The sequence below is a fragment of the Pan paniscus genome, chromosome 19, assembly GCF_029289425.2.
Source record: "Pan paniscus chromosome 19, NHGRI_mPanPan1-v2.0_pri, whole genome shotgun sequence".
In the NCBI taxonomy this organism is placed as follows: Eukaryota; Metazoa; Chordata; class Mammalia; order Primates; family Hominidae; genus Pan; species Pan paniscus.
The window spans coordinates 11,324,074-11,341,978 of record NC_073268.2 but is presented as its reverse complement, the minus strand read 5'-3'; the positions used below and the strand labels follow the sequence as shown (position 1 = coordinate 11,341,978).

The 17,905-nt window shown below is 48.5% G+C and overlaps 2 protein-coding genes across 2 annotated transcripts in view; one reads left to right on the top strand and one right to left on the bottom strand.

The window, feature by feature from the left end:
• ITGAE (integrin subunit alpha E) overlaps positions 1-16,775 on the top strand; it is an 85,141-nt gene extending 68,366 nt beyond the window's left edge. Inside the window, exons 23-31 of the mRNA XM_055101598.2 lie at positions 169-248; positions 1,825-1,902; positions 3,190-3,253; positions 3,332-3,439; positions 7,639-7,695; positions 8,000-8,095; positions 10,975-11,070; positions 14,602-14,712; positions 16,461-16,775. Coding sequence (XP_054957573.2) covers positions 169-248; positions 1,825-1,902; positions 3,190-3,253; positions 3,332-3,439; positions 7,639-7,695; positions 8,000-8,095; positions 10,975-11,070; positions 14,602-14,712; positions 16,461-16,556 — 786 coding nt within the window. The 3' untranslated portion in view covers positions 16,557-16,775. The remainder of the gene's footprint in view (positions 1-168; positions 249-1,824; positions 1,903-3,189; positions 3,254-3,331; positions 3,440-7,638; positions 7,696-7,999; positions 8,096-10,974; positions 11,071-14,601; positions 14,713-16,460) is intronic.
• HASPIN (histone H3 associated protein kinase) lies at positions 4,686-7,692 on the bottom strand. The gene has a single exon (XM_003810227.5). The coding sequence runs from the start codon at positions 7,446-7,448 to the stop codon at positions 5,052-5,054; it is 2,397 nt and encodes a 798-aa protein (XP_003810275.1). The 5' UTR covers positions 7,449-7,692; the 3' UTR covers positions 4,686-5,051.
• Positions 16,776-17,905: the final 1,130 nt, after the last annotated feature.

Below are 17,905 nucleotides of genomic sequence, written 5' to 3'. Positions count from 1 at the left end.
AAAAAAAAAAAAAAAGGAAGGGAAAGGAAACATGCTGTGTTAGAAAAATGTGAGGAATGTGAAAATCTGAGGAATCGTCTCCTAGGTCTGTTCCATGAGTAGCTAGCGGTCTGAATTGTGAGTGGCATAGAGAGAATCAACTGACCGTTTTTTCCCCCTTTAAAATAGGCTCATGTTTCAGTCGTTTGGCAGCTAGAGGAGAATGCCTTTCCAAACAGGACAGCAGACATCACTGTGACTGTCACCAAGTAAGTACTGCCTGGGTCACAGCAGAGTCAGGCTATGACCTCGGAAGACATCTCCCTGCCACATGCACGCTGTGAGAGGAACGGCCCCCTTACAGCCCAGGGAGAAAGGAAACCCCAGTGAGCCCACAGAAGGCATCTGTTTCCCTGCAGGGACTCGACTTTCTCTTCTTGTTACCAGAGATAATGAAAATGTTCTTTTGTTCACACACAAAGTAAAACTGTGGTACAGCCTGGTGGAATGAGCCCTGGAGTTCTGGTTCTCGTTCACTCAGCTTTGGAATAGCTTGGGATAGCTCTGTTATCTGCAAGACCTCTATGTTGGGGGGTAAGGTGGGGAACGCTGCTGGGGAGAGTTCTCAAAGGGAGGTGATTCTGCCCACCAGAGGCTGTGCCTGTTTTGATTGCCATGACTTGGGGAGGGGGGTGTTCAGTAGCACATCTGGTGGGTAGAGGCCAGGAATACTGCCAAACATCACGCAGAGCAGTACAGGACAGCCCCCACCACCAAGAACTAACTGGCCCGAAACGTCAACAGTGTGGAGGCTGAGAAGCCCTTTTAAAATCAGTATTCTTCTAAGTGTGGTCTTCTAGAGACAATTCTGAACTCCAATTGCTTATCTCTGAAAGCCTTTTATTTATTTATTTATTTATTTATTTATTTATTTATTTATTTATTTTTTGAGACAGAGTCTCGCTCTGTCGCCCAGGCTGGAGTGCTGTGGCGTGATCTCGGCTCACTGCAACCTCTGCCTCCCGGTTCAAGCAATTCTCTGCCTCAGCCTCCCGAGTAGCTGGGATTACAGGCGCCCGCCACCTCGCCCAGCTAATTTTTGTAGTTTTAGTAGAGATGGGGTTTCACCATCTTGGCCAAGCTGGTCTTGAACTCCTGACCTCGTGATCCACCAGCCTTGGCCTCCCAAAGCACTGGGATTACAGGCATGAGCCACCGCGCCCAGCCTCTGAGAGCCTTTTCTTATCTGACTCCCAGTGACCCTGGGGAGCCAGGTGCAGAAGCACCTGTTCTGCAGTGAGAACACATGGACACAGGGAGGAGAACAGCACACACTGGGGCCTGTGGGAGGGGCAGGGTTGGGGAGAGCTTCAGGAAGAATAGCTAATGCGTGTTGGGCTTAGTAACTAGGTGCTGGGTTGACAGCTGCAGCAAAGCACCATGGCACACGTTCACCTATGTAACAAACCTGCACATCTGCACATGTACCCTGGAACTTAAAAAAATGGCCAGGCGCAGTGGCTCACGCCTGTAATCCCAGCACTTTGGGAGGCCAAGGCAGGCAGATCACTTGAGGTCAGGAGTTTGAGACCAGCCTGGCCAACATGGTGAAACCCCATCTCTACTAAAAATACAAAAATTAACTGGGTATGGTGGCTCACGCCTGTAATTCCAGCTACTCAGGAGGCTGAGGCATGAGAATTGCTTGAACCCGGGGGGCGGAGGTTGCAGTGAGCTGAGACGGCAACACTGCACTCCTGCCTGGGCAACGGAGCGAGGCCCTTTTTAAGAAGCACTTGCTATGTACAAAGCAGGTGTGCTATGAACTAACACTCTTATTCCTAGTTCCAATGAAAGACGGTCTTTGGCCAACGAGACCCACACCCTTCAATTCAGGCATGGCTTCGTTGCAGTTCTGTCCAAGTGAGTACTCCCAAGAGGCCAGCAGCGGTGTGACTCCATCGCCCAGGGGGCAGCTTTGGGCTGTCTCTCTTGTAGATGGAGCTGGTGGTCAGGATGAATGTGGACACTGTCCTGAGAGGAACCTGCTTAGAGCCCAGGCTCTAGGGTGCTAACATTTGGGTCACAGAAACCCCACTGTGGTCATCAAAGGAGGTGTATTGCCAACTAGTCTTGCTACAAAAGGGAATTAATATGACGCTGTGGAGGGAAGAAGGCAGCTGTGGGACTGGGAAGTAAGGAGGGGATGAGTAAGGCCATTTGAGGGATAATTAGAAAATGAACCAGCCCAACGATACAGAATTCAAATATTCCACCTCACCCCAACTGCGCTACGACCACTTTATATTTTGACATTCAGCTTTTACTCCTTTTTTTTTTTTTTAAACTGAGACGAAGTCTCACTCTGTCACCCAGGCTGGAGTGCAGTGGTGCGATCTCGGCTCACTGCAACCTCTGCCGCCCAGGTTCAAGCGATTCTCCTGCCTCAGCCTCCCGAGTAGTTGAGACTACAGGTGGACACCACCAGGCCCAGCTAATTTTTAAAAAATTTTTAGTAGAGACGGGGATTTCACCATGTTGGCCAGGCTGGTCTTGAACTCCTGGCCTCAGGTGATCCGCCTGCCTCGGCCTCCCAAAGTGCTGGGATGATAGGCATGAACCACTGCACCCGGCCTCATTCCTGGTAAAGGTCTGGTGCCCTCTGTCCTAATGTATTCAGTTGAAAGCAGTCGAGCTCATTCAAAAAGAGAAGGCCGGGTGCGGTGGCTCACGCCTGTCATCCCAGCACTTTGGGAGGCCGAGGTGGGTGGATCACCTGAGGTCAGGAGTTCAAGACCAGCCTGGCTAACATGGCAAAACCCCGTCTCTACTAAAAATATGAAAATTAGCCAGGTGTGGTGGCAGGCGCCTGTAATCTCAGCTACTTGGGGGCTGAGGCAGAAGAATCACTTAAACCCAGGAGGAAGAGGTTGCAGTGAGCTGAGATCGCACCACTGCACTCCAGCCTGGGCAACAGAACAAGACTCCATCAAAAAAAAAAAAAAAAAAAGGGATGAGTGTAGTGGCTCATGCCTGTCATCCCAACACTTTCGCAGGCTGAGGTGGAGGGTCACTTGAGCCTGGGAGGTTGAGGCTACACTGAGCCATGATTGTTCCACTGTGCTCTAGCCTGGGCAACAGAGTGAGACCCTGTCTCCAAAAAAGGGAGAAAGACTCCTCAAGGGCTGACGCGTGTCCTCTCAATTGCAGACCATCCATAATGTACGTGAACACAGGCCAGGGGCTTTCTCACCACAAACAATTCCTCTTCCATGTAAGTACTTATTATTGTAAAGCTGTAGATGGCAAAGCAATACCAGCTTTGATTTCCTACTCTGATTTTAATTTGCAGGTACATGGGGAGAACCTCTTTGGAGCAGAATACCAGTTGCAAATTTGCATCCCAACCAAATTACGAGGTCTCCAGGTTGTAGCAGTGAAGAAGCTGACGAGGACTCAGGTATTTAAAGGCAGTTCTTTATCACAGTCACACCTCTTTCCACAGCGACTACAGAGTCTCAAGTATAAAAACTAGAGTTCTAGAAACAGAGTGAAGACAAGTTAACCATGGGAAAAGATTAGGAGTAAATTCCCGAAGTCCTGTTCAGAAGGACTCTCAATCACTCAGCTCTTAAAGCAACCTGTCAGTTTTCCTCCCTTTGAGGAAAAATAAGCAAAAATTGGCCGGGTGCAGTGGCTCACACCTGTAATCCCAGCACTTTGGGAGGCCGAGGCGGGTGGATCACAAGGTCAGGAGATCGAGACCATCCTGGCTAACACGGTGAAACCCCGTCTCTACTAAAAATACAAAAAATTCTCCGGGCGTGGTGGCGGGCGCCTGTAGTCCCAGCTACTTGGGAGGCTGAGGCAGGAGAATGGCGTGAACCCGGAAGGCGGAGCTTGCAGTGAGCTGAGATCCTGCCACTGCACTCCAGCCTGGGAGACAGAGTGAGACTCCATCTCAAAAAAAAAAAAAAAAAAAAAAAAAGCAAAAATTAAAACCTTGTCAGTAGACAGAGACATTTTCCCTTTGAAAATTGATAAATTCTGCTTCTCTGTGTGAGTGATGTAACATGTGACATTTCTTACACTGCCCCCTATAAGTTGCTTACTAGCTTCCCTTCTTCTCCCCTGAGACTCTTTTTTGGTCTCTGCTTTGCCTCAGCCTCTTTGCTTTCAGTTGTCTCATCTGTAGTCTGGTTCCCAAAGCTAGCCTTGATACCTGAAGCAACAGGCTCTGCTCAGTATGAAGCTGAAGCCTGGGCATTTTTTTTTTTTTTTTTTTTTTTGCTCAGACTACATAAGTGTTAAGGCTCAAAAAACGGAAAGGAATTTACAGAAAGGACTCTGCTGACAATTAGAAAGAGGGCTTATAGGTCAGGTGCCATGGCTCACTCCTGTAATCACCCAGCACTTTGGGATGCCGAGGTGGGTGGATCACAAGGTGAGGAGTTCGAGACCAGCCTGGCCAACATGGTGAAACCCCATCTCTACTAAAAAATACAAACAATTAGCCGGGCATGGTGGTGTACGCCTGCAATCCCAGCTACTCGGGAGGCTGAGGTAGGAGAATTGCTTGAACCCGGGAGGCGGAGGTTGCAGTGAGCTGAGATCGCACCACTGCACTCTAGCCTGGGTGACAGAGCAAGACTCTGTCTCAATAAAATTAAAAAAAAAAAAAGAAAGAGGGTTTATAAATATAAACGTTTGTTTTCACACGTAGTTTATTTATTTAAAAAAATAGAGACGGGGTCTTGCTATGTTGACCAGGCTAGATATGAACTCTTGGGCTCAAGCGATCCTCCTGCCTCAGCCTCCCGAGTAGCTGGGACTACAGGCGCACGCCACTGCGCCCGGCTAGTTTACTTCTTTCAGAACATTTGTTATCAGCAAATTTAAACATTTCAACAAATATTTCAGTTTCCATTTGGAAACAAAATTCTTGTTTGAAAAGCTGACAGGAAACCTGTGAGAATGGGAGTTCCACCCTCCTGTGGGGACGGAGGTTGAAACAGCACCAGAGGCTTCAAGACCAGTCTCCTCTCATTTCGGGGCAGTAAGATACATTTAGCTTACTTAAACAGACTGTGCTGGCAGAGCAAGTCAGTGGCAGAGCTGAAGTTCAGCATTGTCCTGTGGAACTCCTGGATTTTTCTCTTAATTTGCTTCATGGCAGGAGTGTTACATTTAGTCTTGAAGGTCATTTGTTTCAGCATCTTGTCTGTCAGGTAATGTAACCAGAGCACATTACTATAAGGGTGATATTCACCCCAACGGTTGTTATTCTCCTTCTTCATGAGCCTGTAGATGTCAAACTGGTAGTCACCGTCACCGGTAAACAGGTCCTCATCCATGGAAACGTCACAGAAAACCACAATCCCATCCCGTTCCAAGCGCGACAGGGTGTAGTCAATGATGCTCACTTGCACCCCACAGCTGGGGATAGTGCTGCTCTTCCCATTGAGGGTGTAGTGGAGTTTTTTGAGGCTGGTTTTCTTTAAGAGCACGTTCCCCCAGTGTAAGTCTCGGTGCTCAAAGCGCAGTGATGCCTCTGCCACTGCGAGGGAGGCTGTGAGCTGGTGTAGAATGCTCTTTGCAGTAGCCAAGGAAGACAACTTGGTTTGCATTTGCTCTAAGTCAATCCCTCCAAACTCAAATTCCAGCACAATGAAGAGCTGGTCGTCTTTAAAAAAATCAGGCCGGTCATTTGCAGAGCCTTTGGTTGAATTATAGTGATCCCAGGCTTTGAGGAGCAAGGGAGGGTAAGATCCCTGGACACAGTGCACTGAGTTCAGCCCGATAAAGCCTTCTGTGCGGTTGCACACTTCACCGGATAAGAGGCTCAACTCTTTGGAGATGATGATCTCTGGCAGGATTTCCTCAAAGGTTTTCTGATGGGATCCATTGACTAAATCTGGTCCTTCAATAGCAATGATTTTTATGGCTACGGGTGTGTGATCAGCAATTGTTTGAAACACTTCGCCAAACACCCCTTCCCCAATCTTCTCACAGCGTTGCAGTTTTTCTGTGGGAAGGCAATGGCTAAAGGGGACAGGACCCTTCTGACTGCATTCCCCATAAACCTTTTCAGCATCAGATGCCTTTTTGTTTGAAATACTTAGAGTGTTTGAGGGGCTTAGCAAATACATAGAGGAGGAGTGCCAAGAGGACGGAGCACCACTTGTTCTGTTCATGACAGGCCGGTTTGAACATTCTGATAGGAGGGATCCAGAGAGAGAAGTGGCAGTGGTATAGATGCTGCAGACCTCTGACACATCAGTCACAATTTTCTTCTTGTGGAAACTGAAGGAAGCCCTGGTTTTGGTCCAAAAGCAGGCATTCTGTAAAGGAGTCAGGTCCTGGGTGGGGAACGAATCTTTTCCCAGCTTTTGGCCCTTTTTAAAGCGGTGGGAATGGAGGAGAGAGGTTTCCGCTGCCTCCTGATGTTTGCTCTTCCGGCTTGATCTAGTTCTCTCCAGCCTGTCTATTCCCCTTGACACAATGCGGCCCTTGGGAACACTGGCCTCCTGATGCTCTCTCCGGACGGCCTCTTGAAGCCCTCTCTCTTGACAAGAGTCCTGGCCTGTGGCCCTCCTCTTGCTTGTGCTTGACAGACCTGGACCCTCTGGTCCATTTCCCACCACCAGTTTCCTTTTACAGCAGGACTCTCTCATATTCTTCCCATCTGCCCGAAACTCAGAATCCTCAGGGGTTCCTGAGTTCATAAGGCCAAAGAGAACTGACCTGAGGCTGGCGCGGGTTTGGTGGACCATCCTGGTGTCCTTGGCTCCTCCTGTCGCTTCCTCCTGGGAGCAGGGGAGAGATGCTCGGTCCAGGGAGACTTCTGGGAGGTGGAGGCCGCTCGGGACGGCTGAGGCTGCAACCAGACAGGCGGAGGTGCCGATCGAGATGACACTGTCCCTTGGCGTTGGGGACCCGGGGCAGGGCGAGGCCAAAGAGCTGAACAGGGAGGCACTGATGCCCAGCTCGTCGCCGTCCCTGGGCTGGCCGCACACGCTGAGGTCCGGGCTGAGGCGGCCGGAGTCGCGGCTGGGGAAGGGCGGAAGTCGGAGCGGGCCGCAGGGTGTGCTGCACTTCTGCGGGGGCCGAGCTCGCAGCCCCAGGCGTCTTGGGGTCACGGTTAGGCTTGGGCGAGCTCGCAGCTTCCAGCGCTTTGGGGTCACGGTCACGCTGGGCCGGTCCTTGGGCACTCGGCCGCCGGGACGCCTCCGCCGCCGCCCCACCGGGCTGCCGGGGAAGTCGGGGTCGTCGGGATCGTCAGGATCGTCGGACTGCGAGGGGTCGCCGATGCTGGCGTCGCTGCTGCCGCTGCTGTTGAAGAAACGCCTCCGGTCCTGCGGCGGGAACCACTGCGCGGCTTCCCGGCCCGGCCGCCGCTGTCTCCTGCCGTCCGCAGCCCCATATGTGCGGAAAAGCCGGCTCCCAGGTCCCGGGAGCGAAGCCGCCATGGCCGGCACCCGCCAAGACGTTCAAACGCAAACATCGCGAGACTTCCGTGCGACGCGGACGCGCCCGCCTGCCGCGGGGTCCTAGCTCCCGGCCCTGCGCATGCGCACCCCGCCAGGGCCGGGGCCGGGACGGGACAGAAACTGGCGGCTTGGTTTGTTCAGCGCGTCGCGGTCATGGCTCTCGTTTCAGGCCTCCACGGTGTGCACCTGGAGTCAGGAGCGCGCTTGTGCGTACAGTTCGGTTCAGGTAAGCGCGGCCGTCCCGAGAGGCCAGGGGAGGGCGGAGGGCCTGAAGCGGGTGACACGAGAGGGCAGGAGACTGTTTTTCCTGGGTTACCCCTGCCGGCCAGTGCCGGGGGCTGCCAGGCCCTCCCTAGCTTCGTCCCTGGGTCTCAATTGCTCCCGCTGGAGCTTTGCTTGGGCCGAGGTGAGCGCTGAAATTGCTCACACCCTCTATTCTGGGACCTTACGATGCTCTGTGTCCGAAGCGTTAAAGATTTCAGACTTTCCGCACGGAAAGGAATTGTGTTCACTAGACCTTGCTTTTCCAGCATGTGGAAGAATGGCATTCAGTGAGCTGTGTCATCGCTTCAGATAAAGAAAATGTCACCGTGGCTGCAGAGATCTCCTTGGATCACTCTGAGGAGGTATTTGAGACTGAAATGCTCCCGATTTGATTATCCAGTTGCTCACAGGCATCGCCCCTAGAAGAGATAATAGCATCTTTGCATAACATGTCCATGTCCAAAATAGGTCTTTTGGTGCAAAAAACCAACCCTCTGTCCCAACCCGTTCCTTAGCTACCCTCAGGAGGGAGATATACTCCAGTTACAGTACAAGGAACTCTAGGGATTACCTGTGACTCCCCTTTCCTACATCCCCACGTCTATTCCAGCAGCAAGCCCTGCCATTTCAGGGCCAAAATATATCCTAAACCCATTCACTTCTCTCCATTTCCACTGCCGTTGTAATTCAAGCTACCCTTTCTTGCCAGGGCTGTTGCAATAACCTTCGGCCTGCCTTTCTTGCCTCTGCTTTTCCCACATTCTTTACAAATAATTCCCACGTAACAGCTATCCGTCTTCTAAGAGCAGACATTAGATTGTGCCACTCCCCTGCTTATTAAAAATAACAAACAAACAAAACTGGTGCTTGAGCACACTTAGACTAAAATCCATACTTTTTTCATGGCCAGAGCAAGGCAGTACTTGATCTGGTCTCTGCTTAATTCTTCAACTTCATCTCCTAGTACTCGCCTTTCTCTCCCACTGCCCCTTTTATAATCGGGTTATTCTGTCCTATTCTTCTAGCTCGCCAGTACAGCATTATTCTGGCCACAAGACTTTGTACTTGCTGTTCCTTTGCTTGACACTGCTCTTCCTCTAGGTCCTCACTTAGGTGGTTTCTTCTTAAATTTAGTTCAGGTGTTCTTTTCTTTTTTTTTCTTTTTTTTTTTTTTTTTTTTAGATGGAGTCTTGCTCTGTCACCCGGGCTGGAGTGCAGTGGCACGATCTCTACTCACTGCAACCTCCGCCTCCCGGGTTCAAGTGATTCTCCTGCCTCAGCCTCCCGAGTAGCTGGGATTACAGGCGCCGGCGACCACGCCCAGCTAATTTTTGTATTTTTAGTAGAGACGGGGTTTCACCATGTTGGCCAGGCTGGTCTCGAACTCCTGACCTCAGGTGATCGCCCGCCTCAGCCTCCCAAAGTGCTGGGATTACAGGCGTGAGCCACCGCACCCGACCTAGGTGTTCTTTTCTTTCTTTCAAGACGGAGTTTTGCTCTTGTTGTGCAATGGCACGATCTCGGCTCACTGCAACCTCCGCCTCCCGGGTTCAAGCAATTCTCCTGCCTCAGCCTCCCAAGTAGCTGGGATTACAGGTATGCGCCACCATACCCGGCTAATTTTGTATTTTTGGTAGAGATGGGGTTTCTCCATGTTGGTCAGGCTGGTCTTGAACTCCTGACCTCAGGTGATCCGCCCTCCTTGGCCTCCCAAAGTGCTGGGATTACAGGCGTGAGCCACCACGCCTGGCTAATTTTGTATTTTTAGTAGAGATGGGGTTTCATCGTGTTGGTCAGGCTGGTCTTGAACTCCTGACCTCAGATGATCTATCCACCTCGGCCTCCCGAAGTGCTGGGATTACAGGCGTGAGCCACCACACCCGGCCACACGTGTTATTTTCTTAGAGAGGCCTTCCCTGATCACTTATTCTAAAGTGGGAACTAGTGATCAAGTGATCAAGTTTAATGTCTTACAGTGATCCAGGTGACATTTGTGAGGTCTCAACTGAAGAAGTAGCAATGGGGGTGGAAAAGAAAGGGACAGATACAAGAAATAATTTTTAAAAAAAGAATTGTGAGTGTGGTGGCTCACATCTGTAATCCCAACACTTTGGGAGGCTGAGGCGGGAGGATTGCTTGAGGCCAGGAGTTCAAGATCAGCCTGGGCAGCATAGTGAAACCCCATTTCTTAAAAATAAATAAATAAATAAATAAATTAGCCAGGCATGGTGGCTCATGCCTGTAGTCCCAGCTACTTGGGAGGCTGAGGCAGGAGTATCGTTTGAGCCCAGGAATTTGAAGCTTCAGTGAGCTATGATTGAGCCACTCCATTCCAGCCCGGGTAACAGTGAGACCTTGTCTCAAAAAAAAAAGAAAAAAAAGGAAAAATCTCTTACGTTAAATAAAATGAATAAGCTGGGTGTGGTGGCTCATGCCTGTAATCTCAGCACTGCGTGAGGCTAAGGTGGGTGGATTGCTTGAGCCCAGGAGTTTGAGACCAGCCTGGGCAGCATGGTAAAACCCTATCTCTACAAAAAATACAAAAATTAGCCCAGTGTGGTGGGGTGCACCTGTGGTCCCAGGTACTCGGGAGACTGAGGTGGGAGGATCACTTGAGCCTGGAAGGTTGAGGCTACAGTGAGCCATGATCATGCCATTGCACTCCAGCGTGGGTGACGGAGCGAGACCCTGTCTCAAAAATAAGTCAGTCAGTCAAGAACTGACTTTGGATGGCACAAGGGAAAAGAAGTTGTAGAAAAGGCCAGGCGCGGCAGCTCACGCCTATAATCCCAGCACTTTGGGAGGCCGAGGTGGGTAGATCATCTGAGGTCAGGAGTTCGAGACAAGCCTGGCCAACATGGCAAAACCCCATCTCTACTAAAAATACAAAAATTAGCCTGGCATGGTGGCACATGCCCATAATTCCAGCTACTCGGGAGGCTAAGGCAGGAGAATCGCTTGAACCTGACGGGGTGGAGGTTGCAGTGAGCCGAGATCGCACCACTTCACTCCAGCCTGGGCGAAAGAGCGAAACTCCATCTCAAAAAAAAAAAAAAAAAGGAAGTTGAAGAATAACTGCAGATGTCTTGTTTGGGTAACTTTATGTAGTGTTGTGTACGTTAGGGCCATTAACTAAGCCCAGGAATACCTTTAAAGGGAAAGGTGGTGAAGGCTGTTCAAACACAGTGAGTTCATGTCTAAAATATGTTTTGTTTCCCTCATTCCTTTCCCCATCTTCTAGTTACTAAAAGATGTAACTGAACTGCAGATCCTTGGTGAAATATCTTTCAACAAATCTCTATATGAGGGACTGAATGCAGAGAACCACAGAACTAAGGTAATTCCTGGCTGGCTTCTGAGTAGTGCCCAAGGAAAATTGTGCCTAACCTTTGAGCACCTCCACAGACATTCTGTTGCCCTCTTCCTGTTTTCAGCCTTAACACTTCTGATCTTGGCTCTGCCATCGCTGCCTTTGTGACCTTTGAGTGAGTCAGCTTCTTATGAAATAAGGCAATTAAGAGGCCTAAGCTGAGGAGTTCTAAGTTGAAATAACTAGGCTGGAATCTGCAGTATATACTTTGATTTGAGAATGGATTGATTAAAAAAAAAAATTTCGCAGCTGGGCGCAGGTGGCTCATGCCTGTAATCCTAGCACTTTGGGAGGCCGAGACAGGTGGATCACTTGAGGTCAGGAGTTCAACACAAGCCTGGCCAACATGGAGAAACCCTGTCTCTACCAAAAATACAAAAATTAGCCGGACATGATGGTGGGTGCTTGTAATCCCACCTACTTGGGAGGCTGAGGCACGAGAATCGCTTGAATCTGGGAGGCAGAGGTTGCAGTGAGCCGAGATCACACCACTCCACTCCAGCCTCAGTGATAGAGCGAGACTCAGTCTCAAAAAATAAATAAATAAATAAATAAATAAATAAATAAATATAAAATGAATTACCTAAGTGAGAAATTGTTTTTTGTATACAGTAACTGTCTTAGTGTGCTGTATCAGTGTTTAGTTATAGTATTAAACAGTACTCAGGAATGCATAAATCTTTTATAAGACTTAGACTAGATACTGGAACTCTTGGAATTCTTTTTGCAAAAGTATGACTAGAAGTCAGACTGATGCCTGTGATTTGTGGACTGAATGCTTTGTGTGTTACCGTGTGTTTTCATTCTTGTTGACCCTTGCCTGGACATGGCTTCAGAGGTGATCTATCTGTGAGCTCTGAGCTCTTTAGTTGGGCATGATTCTCTACTAGAGGGAATGTCAGGAGAGTGATGCTGGATTGCTAAATATAAGGTCCTCTGTTTTCCTCCCTGGAGGAGGAGAAAGGAGCAATTCTCTAGACATGCCAATATAACATTTCCTTTTATTTTTAAGTAGTGTATTTCGTTTTCTTTTCTTTTTTTTTTTTTTTTTTTTTTTTTGAGGAAGAATCTCACTCTGTTGCCCAGGCTGGAGTCTGTTGGTGCCATCTCGGCTCACTGCAACCTCCACCTCCCCAGTTCAAGTGATTCTTCTTCCTCAGCCTCCTGAGTAGCTGGGATTACAGGTGCCCACCACCATGCCCGGCTAATTTATTTATTTTTTAAAATAGAGACAGGATTTCACCATGTTGGCCAGGCTGGTCTCGAACTTCTGACCTCAGGTGATCTGCCCGCCTTGACCTCCCAAAGTGCTGGGATTACAGGCATGAGCCACCATGCCCGACTAAGTAGTGTATTTCTAATACAGAAAATAGAAGGAAATGGAAAATACAGAAAATGGAAGAAATAGAAGTGCCCCATTATTGCACTGCCCAGATTTTAACAAATAAAAGTAATAGCAAGAAAATCCAGGCCATACAGAGAATGGTACCAAATGAAAAATAATGGTTCCTTCATTTCTCCCTTCCCATGCCCCCAGCAGGGAGGAGTTACTATTAAGTTTCTTATGTGCACATTTTAAATTTGTTGTTTCCCCCTCTTACTTACTGATACTTTTATTTCTATAGCATGCATTCCCCAAAATTCCTTTCTTTAAATCCAATATCCTAAGCAAAGTGTTAAGTAGTTCCTGACAATAAGCCCCTGACTTACAGTGACTCTATGAGTATAAACAAACTGTATCCAAATGCATTTCAGCCACAAGAAAGGGAAAATCCAGCTCATGCAGCATAAGGGTATATGCTGTTTATCCAGTGAGGGAGGCCGGCCTGGGGCGACGGCCTGGCTTCTTTGGTCCTTGTACTCTGCCGTGTGGGGGACGCATTCCTTCATGGCCAGCACAAAGTTGCCACATCTCCAAATGCTGTATTTTCACATGGCAGGATACAAAACAGGAAGCAAGAAGTCAGTAGCAAAAGGATGTTGGATTTTTCTTCATGTGCCTTCCCTTTTCAGGGATGAAACAGTTTCCAAAAGCTCCCAGGAGACGTCCTCTTACATGTTATTAGTGAGATCTCAATGTCATGTCAGTCACTGGCAAAGGAGAATAGCTGTGTCATGATCACCTGAGACCAACGATGATTCCTGAATAAAATCCGAAAGGAGAGAGGGGCCCCTGGGCAGGCCAGCATCCGTGTTTGCTGCAAACAGTAGTACCCGGTGCCCTGCTTCTCCCTTAACCTCTACCTGGGCATCTTCGGGGCGCTTTTGGGAATCTGTGGGTTTAGAAGAAGATAAAGGGAGGTGGCTTTGAGAAATAGGGACATTTCTTCTACTCAGATCTGGCCTGTTTCCCGAGTCACTTTGGGACTTCCTTTCACTTCCCAAACCCAGGGTCTTGAGTCCCCCTCCTTCTCCTGTAGAAGAATATTCCAGCCCTCTTTCTGTTCTTCCTCCCTCTTTGTTGCTATGGTACCTCCCTATTCTCAAAGCCTAGGACTTCACTCCTATTTAGTTCAGCTACCTATGAGCTAAACAGGACTGGAAGGTCAACTTTAGGTCAACCAGCATTTATAACTTAATTGGAAGAGGCCTTAAAGGTAAGTTTGTCCAGCCCTTCACCCCGTACAGAACCCTCTCCAAAGCACCCCTGACCTTGGTGCTTAAACATACACGTGAAGGGTTGCTCTGGGCAGGCAGAGAAGTCTTGTTGGCTCTCTGGCCCCACCTAAGTCCTGGGAACTTCCTCTGGCCACAACTTGGAAGGGCCATACCTGGGTCTCAGGAAGCACATCTCCTGAACTTTCTAGCTGAGCCCTGCCAGAAGAGAGATTAGACTCCCGAAATTGGGAGAGCCTTTGGAAAACAAAACCTGAGGATGACTTCTAATAGCTGAGCTCTGCAAGTAGTACACATGGATATAATTTTGCATTTATTATGTCCCTTAGGTAATACACACTTTTTAGTCTGGTGAGGGGAAGACCAGTACTTTTGTCATATTTTATGTGGGGAAAGTGTATTACCAAAGCCTTTAGGGATCTGTGCAAGATCAAAAAGAGCCATCAGAACGGAATTGGAAAGGACTTGGAGATCATTTAAAGGAAGTCATCATTTTAAAGAGCATAGGCACGGGGCTCAGGGACATAGAGCAGTGTAGCGGCGTGACAGCCTCACAGTCCTGTGTTGAGACCGGATTCCGTGGGACCCTCTTTCAAGCTGTCAGAGCATCTTTAACAGAAGGTCGCTATCTCCTAACAGACCTAGCCCTTCTAGATAAGGGGGCAGAATAGTTTCTTACGAAGTATTTGGGTGATTGGATAGTTTTAGATGATCTAAAATGCTGCATCAGGGAATATCTAGCTTTTTGCTTTACTGTCATCAGCTTTGATCAATACACGGGTTGTTGCCAAGTCCTCGTATTTTGCTCCTTAAAATAACATGTAGGATTTTTTCCTCGTTTGCTGCACCTGATTTATTGGGCGATCTCTTTGTCTTGTCTAGATCACTGTCGTCTTCCTGAAAGATGAGAAGTACCATTCTTTGCCTATCATCATTAAAGGCAGCGTTGGTGGACTTCTGGTGTTGATCGTGATTCTGGTCATCCTGTTCAAGGTCAGTTCTACTCATGGCATCACAGTGAGGGAAGACTGGGCTCTAGTTTTGGGCACAGAACTCCCTAGGACAGCCAACCTCTGACTTAGAGCAGCTGCCCTGGCCTCGTGGCCACTTTTTTCTCCTTCAACTGCATACCCCCATTTAGACAAATGAGTAAAACAGTATCTGTCTGAAAAGAGAAAACTCTAATTGAGTAATAAAGAGTGATTTTATATATATTTCTTTGGTACCTCCCTATTCTCAAGGCCCAGAACTTACTACTGTTATGTTCGGTTACCTGTGAGTTCAATAGGGCCTAGAAGGTCAACCCTAGGCCAGCATTTATAACTTACTTGGAAGAGGCCTTAACGGTAAGGCCTTAAAACAGATGTGACTGTGGTTCCCCTATTGAAATCTTTTCCTTGCCTTCCCCTGTCTTAATGTGCAAACTCTTCTACTGCTGTTTAAGATCCTCTCCTCTCTGCCCGCTACCCCTCTCTGCCCTTAAGTGTTTCTTTTTTTTCTTTTTTTTTTTTTGAGACCGAGTTCCGCTCTTTCGCCCAGGCTGGAGTGCGGTGGTGCGATCTCGGCTCACTGCAACCTCCCCGTCCCCCCGCCCTGACCCCGGGTTCAAGAGATTCTCCTGCCTCAGCCTCCTGAATAGCTGGGATTACAGGAATGTGCCACCATGCCTGGCTAATTGTTTTGTATTTTTAGTAGAGACGGGGTTTCACCATATTGGCCAGGCTGGTCTCAAACTCCTGACGTTGTGATCCTCCCGCCTCGGCCTCCCAAAGTTCTGGGATTACAGGCATGAACCACCACTCCCAGCCTCTTTTTTTAAAAATAAAAACCAGGGTCTTTGTCCCCCAAGCTGGAGCTCAGTGGCACAGTTAAGGGCTCACTGCAGCCTCGCACTCCTAGGCTCAGGTGATCCTCCCATCTTAGTCTCCTGAGTAACTGGGACTGTTACTCAGGTGCATGCCACCACACGCAGCTAATTTTTTAATTTTAATTTTGTGGAGGTGAGGTCTCCCTATATTGCCCAGGCTGGTCTCAAACTCCGGGGCTCAAGCGATCTTCTCATCTTGGCCTCCCGAAGTGGTGGGGTTACAGGCATAAGCACCTGGCCTTGCTTTTTTCTCCCAACAAGTCAAACTATTCCCTAAATAGGTTTGTGCCTCTGCGTACGCGTAGGCTGCTTTTCTTGTCAGGAATGCCCTCCGTGACTGCTCACTTCACTCACTGTCTTCCCTGAAAGCGGTCTGGAGACTCCTGAGTCCTCTGTGCTGGCTTCTGTGTGTTTGCTGTGAGCTCCCTTCTGGAAACCCTTCCAAATGGCAGTCATCACACTGTATTGTAATTATCTCTTTTTCCTACTAGATGATGAGCTTGATGTAGGAAGCTGTACTTGGTCTCCTTCTATCTTCAGCATCATAGGCTATACTGAGTATTTTTGCATAAATAAGATTACATCCAGTACACCCAAAATTATCATGCTTTGCAAAATAAGTTAAAAAGGTTGAACTGCTCGGGAGAGCCGGGTTCAGAGGAAGGTGGAGTCAGTTCTGATTGAGGGATGAGCACCAGAGGTCTTGAAGGACTGGACTCTCCAGGAGAGATTCAGAGGAAGGTAGGAGAAGGGAGTAGTAAGTATGAGAAGCAGAGGAATATAGGGGCTATTTAGGCAACAGCCAGAATGCCGGTTTTCTGAAACAGATGGCTATCTTTGGCCTGTAACTGGACTTTTCCTTCCTTTGTTTCAGTGTGGCTTTTTTAAAAGAAAATATCAACAACTGAACTTGGAGAGCATCAGGAAGGCCCAGCTGAAATCAGAGAATCTGCTCGAAGAAGAGAATTAGGACCTGCTATCCACTGGGAGAGGCTATCAGCCAGTCCTGGGACTTGGAGACCCAGCATACTTTGCATTACTTTTTCCTTCAGGATGATCTAGAGCAGCATGGAGCTGTTGGTAGAATATTAGTTTTTAACCATACATTGTCCCAAAAGTGTCTGTGCATTGTGCAAAAAGTAAACTTAGGAAACATTTGGTATTAAATAAATTTACACTTTTCTTTGCAGTAGTGCCTTTAATCTGGAAATACAGTATTACTTAGGATTTGCAGTACATTTTGCCTGATAGGGCAAGTTTTCATTCTTATTTTTAAAAAATGATAGATTGTGGCCGGGCATGATGGCTCACGCCTGTAATCCCAGCACTTTGGGAGGCTGAGGCAGGCAGATCACGAGGTCAAGAGATCGAGACCATCCTGGCCAACATGGTGAAACCCCGTCTCTACTAAAAATACAAAAATTAGCTGGGCGTGGTGGCGGGCTCCTGTAGTCCCAGCTACTCGGGAGGCTGAGGCAGGAAAATCATTTGAACCTGGGAGGCGGAGGTTGCAGTGAGCCGAGATCGTGCCACTGCACTCCAGCCTGGCAACAGAGTAAGATTCCATCTCAAAAAGAAAAAAACAAAATAGGCGGGGTGCGGTGGCTCACGCCTGTAATCCCAGCACTCTGAGAGGCCGAGGCAGGCAGATCACGAGGTCAGGAGATCGAGACCATCCTGGCTAACACAGTGAAACCCCGTCTCTACTAAAAATAAAAAAAATTAGCCGGGCGCGGTGGCGGGTGCCTGTAGTCCCAGCTACTCGGGAGGCTGAGGCAGGAGAATGGCGTGAACCTGGGAGGCGGAGCTTGCAGTGAGCCAAGATCACGCCATTGCACTCCAGCCTGGGCGAAAGAGCAAGACTCTCTCAAAAAAAAAATTATCGATTGTATCCTTTCAGATAATTCTTAAGTATCAATTTTTCAGATTTCCAGAAGAAACTCTTTGGGGTTTTAATTTAAACATGCAGGTTAAGTTTGGGAGCATTGATATCTTTATAGATTGCCTTTCTACTCCGCTTGCTGCGATTTATTTTTTATTTTACTTTTTTTTTGAGACAGAGTTTTGCTCTTACTGCCCAGACTGGTGTGCAATGGTGTGATCTTGGCTCACTGCAACCTCCGCCTCCTGGGTTCAAGCGATTCTCCTGCCTCAGCCTCCTGAGTAACTGGGATTACAGGCATGCGCCACCACGCCCAGCTAATTTTGTATTTTTAGTAGAGATGGGGTTTCTCCATGTTGGTCAGGCTGGTCTCAAACTCCTGACTTCAGGTGATCCACCCGCCTCAGCCTCCCAAAGTGCTGGGATTATAGGCGTGA